We start from the raw sequence: 12,907 nt of genomic DNA, 5'->3' as shown, positions 1-12,907 counted from the left end.
CAGATTGTGGCTTGTCAGGCTGTTGGGCACACAAGAAGTATGAGAGGTCGGTTGTCTTGTACGGACATAATTATAATTTTTATGTAGCCAATCTGTGTTGTTTTCCGGGCACACATTTTCCTTGTCCTCAGCATCTGATGCTTGGAGAATACCTGAACACACTCCTTATGGTGCTTGTTGACCTATCATCAATCAAGGAGTAAGATCAACATTGAAAAAAACAAAGGAAGCATTATTTAAAAAAATAAGCAATACCATGATCAGGCCCTATAGTATGCGTCGATGACTTTGTCCTCTTCAACACTCGTTGTTCCCGACCCCTTTTATTCCTCTCTTTTCTCTGCTCATCAGTTTCGTTAGCCTTTATCCTTGCTCGGTATTCTCGTTGTTTTCTATTCCTCTCTTCCCTCTTCCGCTCATCCTCATCCACAGGTGGTTGAACTGAAACTAAGAAGGTTATAAAAATATGAAAGTAACTCCACCACAGCCCATGAAGCGCTCGTACCTGTGTTGTTGTTTGTTATGTCATCTAAAGTACTGTGATCTGCTTTCTGGTTTGACATGGCATTTTTTTTGTTTTTAATTAACCATAGTAGAATTCATGTAGATTAGTAGGAATCTGAAAGATGCAAATATTAGGACGTTGCATTGCTATCTCTATCCAGCTACCACATCCGCATTGCTACCTTCTCTATGCAGTTTCAAATATTATAGAATAATTTTTTTTCTTAATCAATTAATCTGACATGGGATGACATTTGTGAGAGGAATCGACAGCTGACTGCAATGCATTGCACGTGTGTTAGTTTCCTCAGCAAGCAAGTACCTGGATGCTGAAGATGAGGGCCATAATGTACGCCCAGCCGAAGACGGAGATGATGCCGATGCTGCAGAATGTCTCCTCCGTTAGGTGCACCGCCGCGTCGTACCCGTTCAGCGAGGTTTAGGGTTCAGGCGTCTTATAATTTGGGATTAAATTTTTTGAATAAGACGAGTGGTCAAACTTGGGATCAAAATTAAAGGGGAACTAAATGATTACTAAATACATAAGCCATGTAAATTAAGTCAACCAAATCATGCTGCAGAGAGGTTCTAGCTAAACATGACAGAGACTGCAGCATCGACAAAACTTCAGTCATGCCTAACCAATTCGCAAAAAATTTCTGTTCAAGCACTTTCAGATCATTATGTCATTATGGCCATGATTTTATTGCATTCTGGTCATATATACTCCAATGCAAGAATACCAAGGGATTTGACAATAAGATGTTTATCTACAGTAGACCGGTAGTGATGGTCATCTACCTTTTCAGCCTGTCTTTGCAAAGAGACAGCACTCTGCTCGCTAAGCGAACTGAAATTTAGAAAAGGAAAATGTATAATCAAATACTAAAACTGAACTCAGATATGTCATATATAGATATAAACTGAAGCAAGAGTCTAACTTGTAGCTAGAGAGCCTACCATTATCTTTTCGTAGCTTACTGTAATTTACATGCTACCTTGTGGATGAGGACATGATTACTTTAGAAGAATCAACAAAAATAATACTTACAGAAGCAATCACGTATTTTAGTAGGGCTAGTACCCACTGAGGCAGAATATGTAAGGCACATTTATCAATATAAGTAAATAAATGGCAATAAAAAAATAGATCACTAAAGCTGAGATATGTATGAACTTCCAAAATCTGGTATTATTTTCTGAATGGTAGGTACAAAACGTACTGGAGGCAGAAGAGACATTCTGAAAGAGGCATTCACACATATTCAGATCATCCACAGTAAAACCATCTACAAAAAATTAGATTAGAATTTCCCAAGCATCCATATCCGAAATCATGAGACCAATTCATTTGTGCAAACAGAAATTAACCGACGAAGACCTATCTCACCAACAAATTTGAATTTTGTTTGCTCGTCGTCTTCATAGATGTGGCTCATAACCTCATGGCCTCCTGCCTATCACCAGGCATCGGATGAACGAACATCTCTGACACCATCGCAGCAAGCTCGGTGCACAGCCGCTTGAGATAGCACAGATACAATACAATAGAGAGATCGTGGCCAAAGGCAAGAGAAAGGGGACGAACCAGGAGCCGCCCCCGCTTTATCCGGAGGTGAAGGACGCGCCCAAGGACACCGGCAGCATGATCGACGGGCGCAGATCCTCCCCGCCTGGGAGACGAAGTTCTTGGTACAACCGGCGCCTCTTCTTAAACCCACGGCATCGTTCCTGGCCCTATACGCCCGGCTCCGTGCACCGGGCGTCCGTGTCGAGGGCTTTCCCGGCACTGCATTCCAAGCGTCTTCCACACTCCGACGGCCGCGATCTCTGCCGCGGACGCGCGAGGGTGCAGACGCGTTGGTGGGGTGGAGCGGTGAAGTGGGGAGATCGGGGGTGGGCGATCCAAAGAATATCGGCCATCGGATGTGGTTAAGGAGAGAGAATGAATGAGAGTTAATTTAGTGCTCATATTTTTAATGTCATCTTTTTCTGTGTGTGTTTTGTGGGGTGGACGTAGTTTAGGTCGTGACTATAGAGGTGGGATTTGTTCGGTGGCTATAGGATAATTTGAAGTGGTGTATTATAGGGGTAGAGATAGAGATACACCTCCACCACCATAAACCACTTCAACCACAATAAACCACCTCCACACAGCCTCCGCCATCCATCTCACCCTTACCCCAAAGTTAGGGCATACTGAGTACTTTATGTACTCAACCCACTCCATTCTTTGTTGTCAGGAGTGAAGCTGCAGGAGCACATACGAGGATGGAGCTATCGAAGCTATGCAAGGATAGGACAACAGGAGTATACACGAGGAAGGAGTCGTACGACTACACAAGGAAGCTACACTAGGACTACCTGAATTAAGATATAGGAATGAGCCTAAGGATAAGGTTTACCTCCGCACTACAAGTTGCCTGTAGAAATGGAGACATAATGATGTAGGACCATTGTGTTAGAACTCTGATGTATGTAGTAAGGCCAAAGGCCCAAGTTATGTAAATACAAACTTTAATTTGTACGATGTTTTTCCCGTTATTAATAAAAGTATAGTTTTTGATATAAACCTTGTTCGATCAGTGTATACGAGCTACTGATGCAGGGACTAATACGTGATGCATAGTGGACCCTAAAGTAGTGGCCCGACAAGAATCCATTTAGATGAGCTATCCTTCTCTCTCCACCCTAGGCCCCACATGTCAGTACAAGATGGAGATTTCAAGGCACCTAGATCACATCACTCTCCATTTCATCTCATCACTCTCATCCCCCTCCCTCTCACTTCAAGGTGGAGAATGCAATAACTAGAGAGAGAAAGAGGAGAAGGAAAAGAAAAAAGAAGAAGTGGTCCAAGCAAAGGCCAAAATCATCCGTTCAAGAAGAAAATGAAGATCATCATCTCCATCCCCATCCTTTGAGTGAGCTCAAGAAACATTCCCTTTCTTTTCAAATGCAAATCCCAACCTTAACTCTTGATTGTATATTAATTCTTGTATAGTAAGTTGGAGTAACCCCGTATAAACCACATGTCGCGTATGGTAGCAGCAAGGTGAGTACTTACTGCTGACTTGCTAATCGCGTGGATTGAACTCGGATATAGTGTGGAGTAGCTCACGAAAAGTACCTCGGCACATTGCCGTATCATTTGTGGGGATGTTAGAATCCCAGATAAAACCAAACCGCACAAATAATTTCAGCCTTAAATATAAGGTCTAAAAAAGCTCACTGATATCTCCCATGGTATAAAAGTGAAAACCCCACTCTAGAAAGCTTACTTTTTCAATATTCTCCTTCCTATCTCACCTTGTGGTAGCTGCCCTAACGAACCCGACAAGAGGTGCAAGTGTGCAGCTCTAGCCGTGTCTTGACTGCAACTCTCCAATGTCGTTCATGCCCATTGCCCTCCAACATCTCTTCCTCAAATTCCCATTCAGTCCCCCTCAGCTCTAGTGCAGCTCTACGTGAAGACCACCACCTCCATCGAAAAAGCCAAGGTACATGCCTTTTGTTACCATTCATAGAAGAATGCCTGATCCTACTGGTTTTGCATGTGGCAATGCAGTTGACCTGTTCTGTATGTGAGCAGATTTGAAAATCCAAGAGTTCAGACTCGGCTGTTAGCCCTGCTCGTGGAGCTTCGATGCTATCATGTGGACGGTGGCCATGTGTGCAGTCACTAGTAGAGATGTGAACATACATGACAAACAACCTTAGTCACTGTAGAAGCAATATTCGTCAAAAAGAACATTAGTGACGAAAATCTGTTTGTCAAAAACTAAATGTCACATAGGTTCCGCTGTGATGAACCCGAGCTATTGGTCACATACCGCTTTGATGAACCCGAGCTATTGGTCACATAGGTTCCGCTTTGATGAACCCGAGCTATTGGTCACATAGGTTCCAAGAACCTTGCATATCAATTTCTGCAATTTGTAAAATGTAAAGAGGTAGTCAGGTTGGTAATTTAAATGAAAGTATAGGAGTTGCTCTAAATTATCTTTCATATGAAACTTTAAATGAGAATTTAAGGGTTGCTTTGAATTCAAGATGTTACTTCATATTTTACCTCTATGCTTGAGGTATAATTTGGTGCTGTTTTATTGAAAATGGGGGCAGCGCCCTCTATCAATATATGCGTGCTCGATCAAAATGCACTAGTCCAACAAATACTTTTGCTGATAAAATGAAACTTGGCGTGTGTGATGAATAGCTGATGGACTCTCTTGCTATCCACATTTTTGTAGTAGATAGATTTTTTTTTGAGAAATCACCACACTCTTTATTGATGCACTTAACAGAATTACAAATGCCAAAAGACGGTTTAAAAACCAGACATGTCTGCCTGTATCAAAAGAAATCAAACTCCTAGCTAGAGTGTGAGCATCAACATTTGATTTCCTATTCTCATGGACAAAATCAACCAAAAGAAAATCATGAGCCCTGATCTGAATCTCTTTCACAATTTGGCCATGCGGACCCATATTTCTTCCTTCCAAGCTTCTGATAGCATTGGCACAATCCGATGCCAATTGTACTGAAGTTAACATTAGATTAGCAGCACGCCAAAGCAAGTCCTTCTCTGCAAGCCATCACCTCGACAATTTCTAGTTCAGTAATTCCATCAAGAACCACTCCCGAAGTTCCCAGAAAAATACCGGCCTAAGCCCGGGCTATTGCCGCCACTGATGCCCTTCTCAGATTCTTAGAAATAGCTGCATCTACATTCACCTTCATGCAACCTGCCTGTGGCGGCAACCACTGTGGCCATTGACTCTGAACTTGTGCCTTTACTGCAGTCGGCTTTGCTGCTGGAAGAGTTCAGCAATATATTTGTTGATGAAACTATGTGTGGAAAGTGGGCTCTGGAAAATATTTTCATAGATCGTCTTCGTTCTTGCGTACCAGATTGCCCACATATAGTCACCAACACCCGTGTGTCATTATGCATCATTCCAGCACGGCACGACATGAGCCCAGTCCGGAGCCAAAAACAAAGGCCCATTTGAATTACTAGGCGGCCCATGTGAATGTTACAACTTAGATACAATCAAACTAAAAATCCATCAAACCTACATTTACTATTGCGATTCTGATTTGCCTCCTGCAATCTGAACACCAGAGTTTTAGACTTACCCAATTTTGAAAACCATCCAATTTACATCTCTAAGTGGGTCTGAAAGTGGCTTTAGTTGACGTGATGCCACACCAGTCCTCTCCAACATGGCGCAACATCAACAATATGGGTGGTAAATCGTACTTCCAGGATAGTTTAGGGAAATTAGACTATATCAAATAAAAGTAGAAATAAATTTACAAAAAGTTATCCAAATATTTCCAGGGAAATAAATATGCATCTAAACATACTAAAATCTGAATTAATGTTGGAAAATTCATAGAATTTTTTTATAACACAAAAATAACCAGTTTTATACTTTTTCTAAAATCATGCTCTATGTTTTTGTCCTTGCTTAGAATTATTTGAATCTTATATGGTCTCCTAAAATCTAAAATTTGGCCAAATATAGAACAAAAGAGGCACGCCAATACAATTCCATGCAGACTGTGACGCGAATCACCACGCAACCCGTTGGGCAAACTGCAGAGATAGCGCAACAACATATTGCTTAACCATCCAGAAATGCATGGGAATTCAAAATGAAAAATGTAATTTATGTTCTGATTACACATTAACAATATGTGTCATGTGGTGTAACTTTCCAGAAGCACTCACTACTAGAGAACCAATTTTCCGAGTCGATCTAATAAGACAGAGGCAAGCAACTCTCCTGCTTCCGCTTCAACGCGTATGATAATTACGTTTCCAAAGGCAGTCCTTTATGCCCACCTATCTTAATCAAGAAGAAAAAAAAAAGGGTTGTCTGCCTAGGCATCCGATTTGGGCTGCTTCGAGCCTCAATTTGCTCCAGGCCTCAATCTGCCCGCCGCCACGCTTCCGCCACGCACGCCGTCCGTCGGAGATGCCCCACCACGTCCTTGCCTTCGCTAGGGGGCCGCAGATTTGAGAGACGGATGGTGAGCTAGAGGGAAGAGAAGAAGCGCTCACCTGGGGACCCGGAGATGAAGATATGTGTCGCTGCTTGTGAGAATAAGATCGGATCCGAGCCTCTTCCAATAGGGAGTAGAGGTACGGGCCACAATGTCCTCAGTTGCCCCTGATGATATTTTCTCCCATACATAAGTGACTTGGCCCCAGTCACCAAGTGTGCAGCATATGATCCGGTGGGGCCAAGATTGAATTAGTGACTCATGCACCGTATGATCTGGTGAGGACCGTGTGATCTAGACAGATCATCCAGTGAAAGTCCAACTTGACTTAGTGACTTGTTCGCATGGTTTCTGGAGTGCACCATAAGTTGCATGCGTGGACAATGTGACTACGCGGTGGATCGTTCGGTAGGCCCAGCTAGACTTTCTGATGAGTTAGCCAAATCTCTATGGTGCACTATATGCTCCATGGGTTGACTATGTGACAAGGCGACGGATCATGTGTTGGGCCAACCTGGAATTTGTGATTAGTTGGCTAAGTCTCTCTTATGCACCATATGATCCATTGGCACTATGTGACCTATTGGCATATCATATTACGGGGAGTATTCTGGTATATTCACAGCTGGCCATTAGATGGATGAACCAGGATAATACCACTCACACACACATCTACTCTTTCCTCTCTCTTCGCACCATTTAGATCTATGTCTAGACCACAAGAACAAGAAAAAAAGCATAAAAAACTTGCAAACAGGTAAAAAAAACCATGTGAGAGCACAAATTAAACCTATTATGGGCACCTCCTTTAAACAAAACAATATCAAGATGATCTGTCCCTTGAAAAGTGGCCTTTTCTTGCAAACCTAGAGCCGTTCGCCACAGACACAGGGAGCTGTCCATGTGGGTGAGCTCAGAAAGTAACAAGAACTTTGTGTGGTCTATATAGGCCTCTTATTGAGAGAGTTGAGGAGATGGAAGGCAAAGAGTAGAGGAGGAACCTGGACGTCATGAAGGCGCCATTAGTTACTTACCAGTAACTGCAGCCATAACCACAGGAGATACTAGTAACCTCAGCCATAATCATGACCGTTACAAGTCCATCCGTCAACCACAATCAACCCGCCATTTATCAACTAAGTCTCTATTGCACCCTGCATTTAATCTGAGCACAATAAAATACAACATTAATTTCATGTCTATGCTGGCCTGAAGGGCACAACACGAAAATATATATAAAAAAACTTAATTAAAATGTGATGAATTAAACCCACAAAAAGGTTGCACAAAATTGAACGTACTGCAAAATGGTACAAACATATTGATTACAAATAGATATTCTGTCTGCAAGGAATCGACGGTGGCAATCCACGTTAGAGTTTCAGGAAGAAGGCTTCCACGTTTCAGGAAGAATGCTTCTAGATCGTTGGGCTTCGCCGTCCCCATCCCCACCACCCTCAATAATATTGTAGTCACTGTTATCAAAGCCAATGCCTTTTCTCGAGGGGGGAAAGATCATGAAGATGAAGCTGGACAAGATTGCCATCCCCAGCGGCAACTTCTTGAGCAGCTGTTTGGTGTCTTCGTCGGCGCGTGGGAAAAACCAGTTCTGGAGCCCCACGTCGCTGCCGGCGATGGTGACGAACGCGACCGCCATGAAGAGGCCGTGGACCCAGTCAACTGCCTTTAGGCGTCGCTTCTTGATCCCCCCTGCCGTCTCTGCCCGTTCTTGCCTCGTCGCGTTGAAGATGTAGAGGCGCCCCGGCAGGGCCACGCCATGGTACACGTTGCCTTTGGCATCGGTGATGCTGTCCGTTAAGGCGAAGAAGATGCAGGTGGCGGTGAGGAAGGTGACGAGCCCCAAGGCTAGCCACCAGTTGGAAGGGTGGCAGCTACCCTGGTTGGTGAAGATCGCCGCCAGTGCCTGGAATGCCAGCACTGTACCCGCCGGCAGCAGCAGCAAGAGGTTCGCCGAGAGCTGGATCTGACCGCTGGAGCTCTCATCGTCCTTGTCGGAGCTCTGTGACGACGACGACGACGATGCTTTATCGGAACCAGCGGCACTACTGTAGTCTGTGTTGTTGAAGCCGATGCCCCTTCGTTTGGTGGGGAAGATCATGAAGACGAAGCTGGACAGGACCGCCATCCCCAGCGGCAGGTTCCTGAGCAGCTGCTTGGTGTCCTCGGTGGCTCGCAGGAAGAAGCAGTTCTGGAGCCCCACGTCGCTACCGGGCACCGGCGATGGTGAGGAAGACAACTGCGGTGAAGAAGGCGTGGACCCAGTCCACGGTCTTGATCGAGGCCGCGCTGCTTCAGCTCCGCCGCGAACCTCATCTGCTGCTTTCAGGGCCGTCCCTTGGCACGTGCAACGTGTGCGACGGTACAGGGCCTCCACTTTTCAGGGGCCTCCAAATATATATAGAGTATATATACGTATATATGTATTGCTTGGTAAATAAGAACGTACAGCAGTAGCTTTGGCCTTTGGCCCATTAGCAAAGCGACGTGTACAACAATTGACCAAAGCCCAATAAACAATGGCTTGTTGCCCGGCCGCTGTTCAGTTGGCAATGTTGCCGATCCCAATTCCCCAACTGAATCAGATCGCAAATCTTAGGTCTCACGTACTACCTCTCGACGTCTCGTCTCGTGTCGCCGCCATCGCCTGACGCCGTACCGGCCGCCGGCAGCGTTTCGCGAGTGACAGGGCGTGAGCCGTGACGATCTAGCTGCAACCGCAACAGCGAGAGCGAGGCGCTAAGGCCCTGAAGGTAATATAAATCATTCATATTTATTTTTCAATTCATTCACTGGTAGCCGCGAACAATAATAAGTAGTTGATCGATCTCTAAATTTTGTTTTTTTTTATCTTTTGATCTAGACACCTACTGGAATAGCATTCAAAGATTGAAGCCATGTCTTCTACAAATCGTTCTAGAAAATTTGAATCAGGTTTTCAAAAGCGTAAGAAGAAACAAAGAATAGAGGAATTAGTCCAATCTCAGCAAGGAGCTATGGATAGATTTGTTACAAAACAGTCACAAGTGTCGTCTGATAATCCAACACTTGAGGCAGGGGCCCTGCTTGAGGAGGGGCAGGCGATTGACAATAATATTGATAATGATCCTATAGATCCTCCAGAAAATAATGTTGAAGTTGAGGAAGCTGACAACACAAATACTCAGATAGACAGTGAAGACTTGAATCCTTCTTCAAATGCTAGTGATTCTTTTCAGCCTGATATATTTGATCCAAGATACTGGGATTCACTTGATAGTAGACAAGTTGACATTTTAGCACAAAAGGGCCCTAAAAGAGACCTATCAATTCAGAAGGGTCCTAAGGACATGTTATCTAGAAGATTTTCTTCACTATTCTATGATAGAATTCTGTCAAATGGAGAAAGCTGTGACAGGGATTGGCTTGTTTATTCTAAGGAACTTGATAGAGTTTTTTGCTTCAGCTGTAAATTATTTACAAAAGGTCATCGAAAAGGTCAGTTGGCAAATGAGGGTTATAATGACTGGATACATCTTGGGCAGAGACTCAAAGAGCACGAGACAAGTGCAGATCATGTTTTGAGCATGACAGCTTGGTATGAGTTGCGTAACAGATTGCAAACTGATCAAACTATTGACAAAGCTGCTCAACGACAACTTGAGAAAGAAAAGGACCATTGGAGGAAGGTTTTATTTAGAATTGTTGGCATAGTAAAATTTCTTGCCAAGCATAATCTTGCATTTCGTGGAAGTAACAGCAAACTATATGATGATAGCAATGGGAATTTTTTGGGCTTAGTAAAGATGTTGGCTGAATTTGATCCTGTTATTCAAGAGCATGTCCGCCGGATTACAAATGATGAAACTCACGTTCATTATCTTGGTCCTAGGATTCAGAATGAGTTGATACACTTACTTGCTTCTGCTATTAAGTCTGAAATTATTAAGAAGATAAAGAGTGCAAAGTATTTCTCTGTCATACTTGATTGTACCCCTGATGTAAGTCACCAAGAACAAATGTCTTTAATTATAAGATATGTGGACTCAACATCAGGTCATGTTGAAGAATCCTTTCTAGGATTCTTAGATGTAAATGACACGACTGGACAAGCACTTTTTGATGTGCTAGAGAATGAGCTAAAGATTCTTGATCTTGACATAGATAATGTGAGAGGACAAGGCTATGATAATGGTTCAAATATGAAAGGAAAACATCAAGGTGTACAAAGGAAGCTTTTGGATGTAAATCCTAGAGCTTTTTATTCAGCTTGTGGTTGTCATAGCCTTAATTTAACACTTTGTGATATGGCTACTAAGACTTGTGGCAGAGCTAAAGATTTTTTTGGAATCATCCAACGTATCTACACAGCATTTGCTAACTCTACAAAAAAATGGCAGATACTAAAAGAAAACATAACTGGACTGACTCTCAAGTCAGTTTCAGCTACACGATGGGAGAGTCGCATTGATAGTGTTAAAGCTATCAGGTTTCAGTGTGCAGACATTCGGGAGGCTCTACTTCAGGTATCCAACATTTTCATATTGGTACTGATTTAATAATGTACTTTTGTTGGTTATCTCATATATTAAAAATGTTTTCCTTCTTTTAATTTAGGTATCTGATATTGATAACGATCCAGCAAAGAGTAGTGAGGCTAAAGGTTTGGCAAATAATGAACTTGGACAATATGACTTTATAGTGGCAGTTGCTATTTGGTATGAGGTACTGTATGCTGCTAATTTGGTAAGCAAACAAATGCAAGAAAAGGATATGCTTATTGATGTTGCTATCAAGAAAGTGAAAGGGCTTATTTCTTTCTTCGAGGGCTATAGGGAAACTGGTTTCTTACAAGCTTTGGAGTCGGCCAAAGAAATTGCACTTGAGATGGATATTGGTACTACATTCACTAAAAAAAGAAAAATTACAAGAAAGAGGCATCACGATGAGAACCCAGAAGACACAAATATTGCCACAATGTCTCCAGAGGAGTTATTTAGAATAGAGTATTTTAACACTCTTATTGATCAAGCTATTGTCTCTCTGGAAACAAGATTTGAGCAGTACAAAGAATACCAAAAAAATTTTGGTTTCTTATTTACTTCGGAAACATTGCGGTCGTTGGATAACCAAAGCTTGAAGTCTTCTTGTGATAATCTTGAGGCTGTCCTTAAAAAGGATGAAAAATCTGATATTGATGCCAAAGAACTATATATGGAGCTGAAGTTTCTACAAGACTTCATTCCAGAAGAAAGAATGGGGCCTGTTGAAATTTTGCGGTTTTTAAAGGAGCATGGTTGTTTTCCTAATGCAACTATTGCATATAGAGTTTTGTTGACTATTCCTGTGACTGTTGCATCAGCAGAGCGAAGCTTTTCTAAGTTAAAGCTATTGAAGACTTATTTGCGTTCTACAATGACACAAGAAAGACTTAATGATTTGGCTATAATAGCACTTGAAGGTGAACTGTTGGAGAAGATTGATTATGAGCATATTATTGAAGACTTCATTTCAAAGAACACTAAAAGAATGATGTTATTCAAGTAAAGATTATGTAATATAGGTATCATTCTTGAATCTTGATATATATTTTATTGCAACATACTGCATGCTTTATAATATCGTATATTTAGTTTTTTTTTCTAGGCTAATAGGCCTCATTTCTTAGTATCGTACAGGGCCTCTAATTTTCCCGGGACGGCCCTGCTGCTTTCTCGGCAGGTTGAAGAGGTGGACTTGTGGAGGCCTCCCGGCAGCGCTACGCCGTGGTAGACCTTGCCGCCGACCTTGTCCTTCACGGTGTCCGACGTGAAGGAGGAGAAGATGCAGGTGCGGTGAGGAACGTGACGAGCCCGAGGGTGAGCCACCAGTTGGATCGTAGGCATGCAGTCGCCCTGTTTGGTGAAGCTCGTGGCCAGCGTCTGGAACGCCAGCACCGAGCCCGTCAGCAGCAGTCGCAGCACGTTCGCCGATGTTGCCAGTGCCCTGCCGCCGCCCGCCGGCCACCTTTGGTTCCTCGGCTTTCCCCGGCGTCTGTACCGGTGCAACCTGCTTATTGCTCGACATTGTTGGATATTTGCTCCATGGACGTGCTTTGTTTGTTTTTTACTGCTGGACTGGATGATTTCGTGTTCTGAGGTTAGCTAGCTAGCTGCATGCACATGCACACCTGTACCGTTGAATGGTTCGTCGTCGTTCGCCGTGCATGGCTGGAACTAGCTAGTCTCTTGGCCCATCTTAGCCCAAAATCCAACTAGTCCCCACTTTCTGCATGGCACGCGCCAATGTCGTGCAACAAGCTTTATTTTGCCCTATCCCTATCAACCTATCCTCTGTTCCCACCCCGTGGGCATCAACATAACGCCCCACATACCCTTGACCAACACTGCTATGC

At 43.3% G+C, this 12,907-nt stretch overlaps 2 protein-coding genes across 2 annotated transcripts; one reads left to right on the top strand and one right to left on the bottom strand.

Moving 5' to 3' along the window:
• Nucleotides 1–7,897: 7,897 nt before the first annotated feature.
• On the bottom strand, nucleotides 7,898–8,662 carry LOC136489798 (protein DMP3-like). Its single transcript, XM_066486341.1, has one exon. It carries the CDS (start codon nucleotides 8,660–8,662, stop codon nucleotides 7,898–7,900), a length of 765 nt encoding a protein of 254 aa, XP_066342438.1.
• Nucleotides 8,663–8,865: 203 nt separating this feature from the next.
• Nucleotides 8,866–12,197, top strand: LOC136485843 (uncharacterized). The gene is made up of 3 exons (XM_066482665.1): nucleotides 8,866–11,039; nucleotides 11,131–11,298; nucleotides 11,341–12,197. The coding sequence occupies exons 1-3, from the start codon at nucleotides 9,432–9,434 to the stop codon at nucleotides 12,058–12,060; spliced, it is 2,496 nt and encodes an 831-aa protein (XP_066338762.1). The 5' UTR covers nucleotides 8,866–9,431; the 3' UTR covers nucleotides 12,061–12,197.
• The last annotated feature ends 710 nt before the right edge of the window (nucleotides 12,198–12,907 follow it).

Source organism: Miscanthus floridulus, chromosome 10, assembly GCF_019320115.1.
Source record: "Miscanthus floridulus cultivar M001 chromosome 10, ASM1932011v1, whole genome shotgun sequence".
NCBI classification, from domain to species: domain Eukaryota; kingdom Viridiplantae; phylum Streptophyta; class Magnoliopsida; order Poales; family Poaceae; genus Miscanthus; species Miscanthus floridulus.
This window is presented reverse-complemented; position numbering and strand designations above follow the sequence as displayed.

What these genes read in the sequence shown, in the direction of transcription:
- LOC136489798 (XM_066486341.1), bottom strand. Translation starts at nt 8,662, where the DNA reads ATGGCGGTCCTGTCCAGCTTCGTCTTCATGATCTTCCCCACCAAACGA.
- LOC136485843 (XM_066482665.1), top strand. Translation starts at nt 9,432, where the DNA reads ATGTCTTCTACAAATCGTTCTAGAAAATTTGAATCAGGTTTTCAAAAG. An exon ending in TTCGGGAGGCTCTACTTCAG is followed by an intron (nt 11,040 to 11,130) that starts GTATCCAACATT and finishes CTTTTAATTTAG; the next exon opens with GTATCTGATATTGATAACGA. An exon ending in AAAAGGATATGCTTATTGAT is followed by an intron (nt 11,299 to 11,340) that starts GTTGCTATCAAG and finishes TCTTTCTTCGAG; the next exon opens with GGCTATAGGGAAACTGGTTT.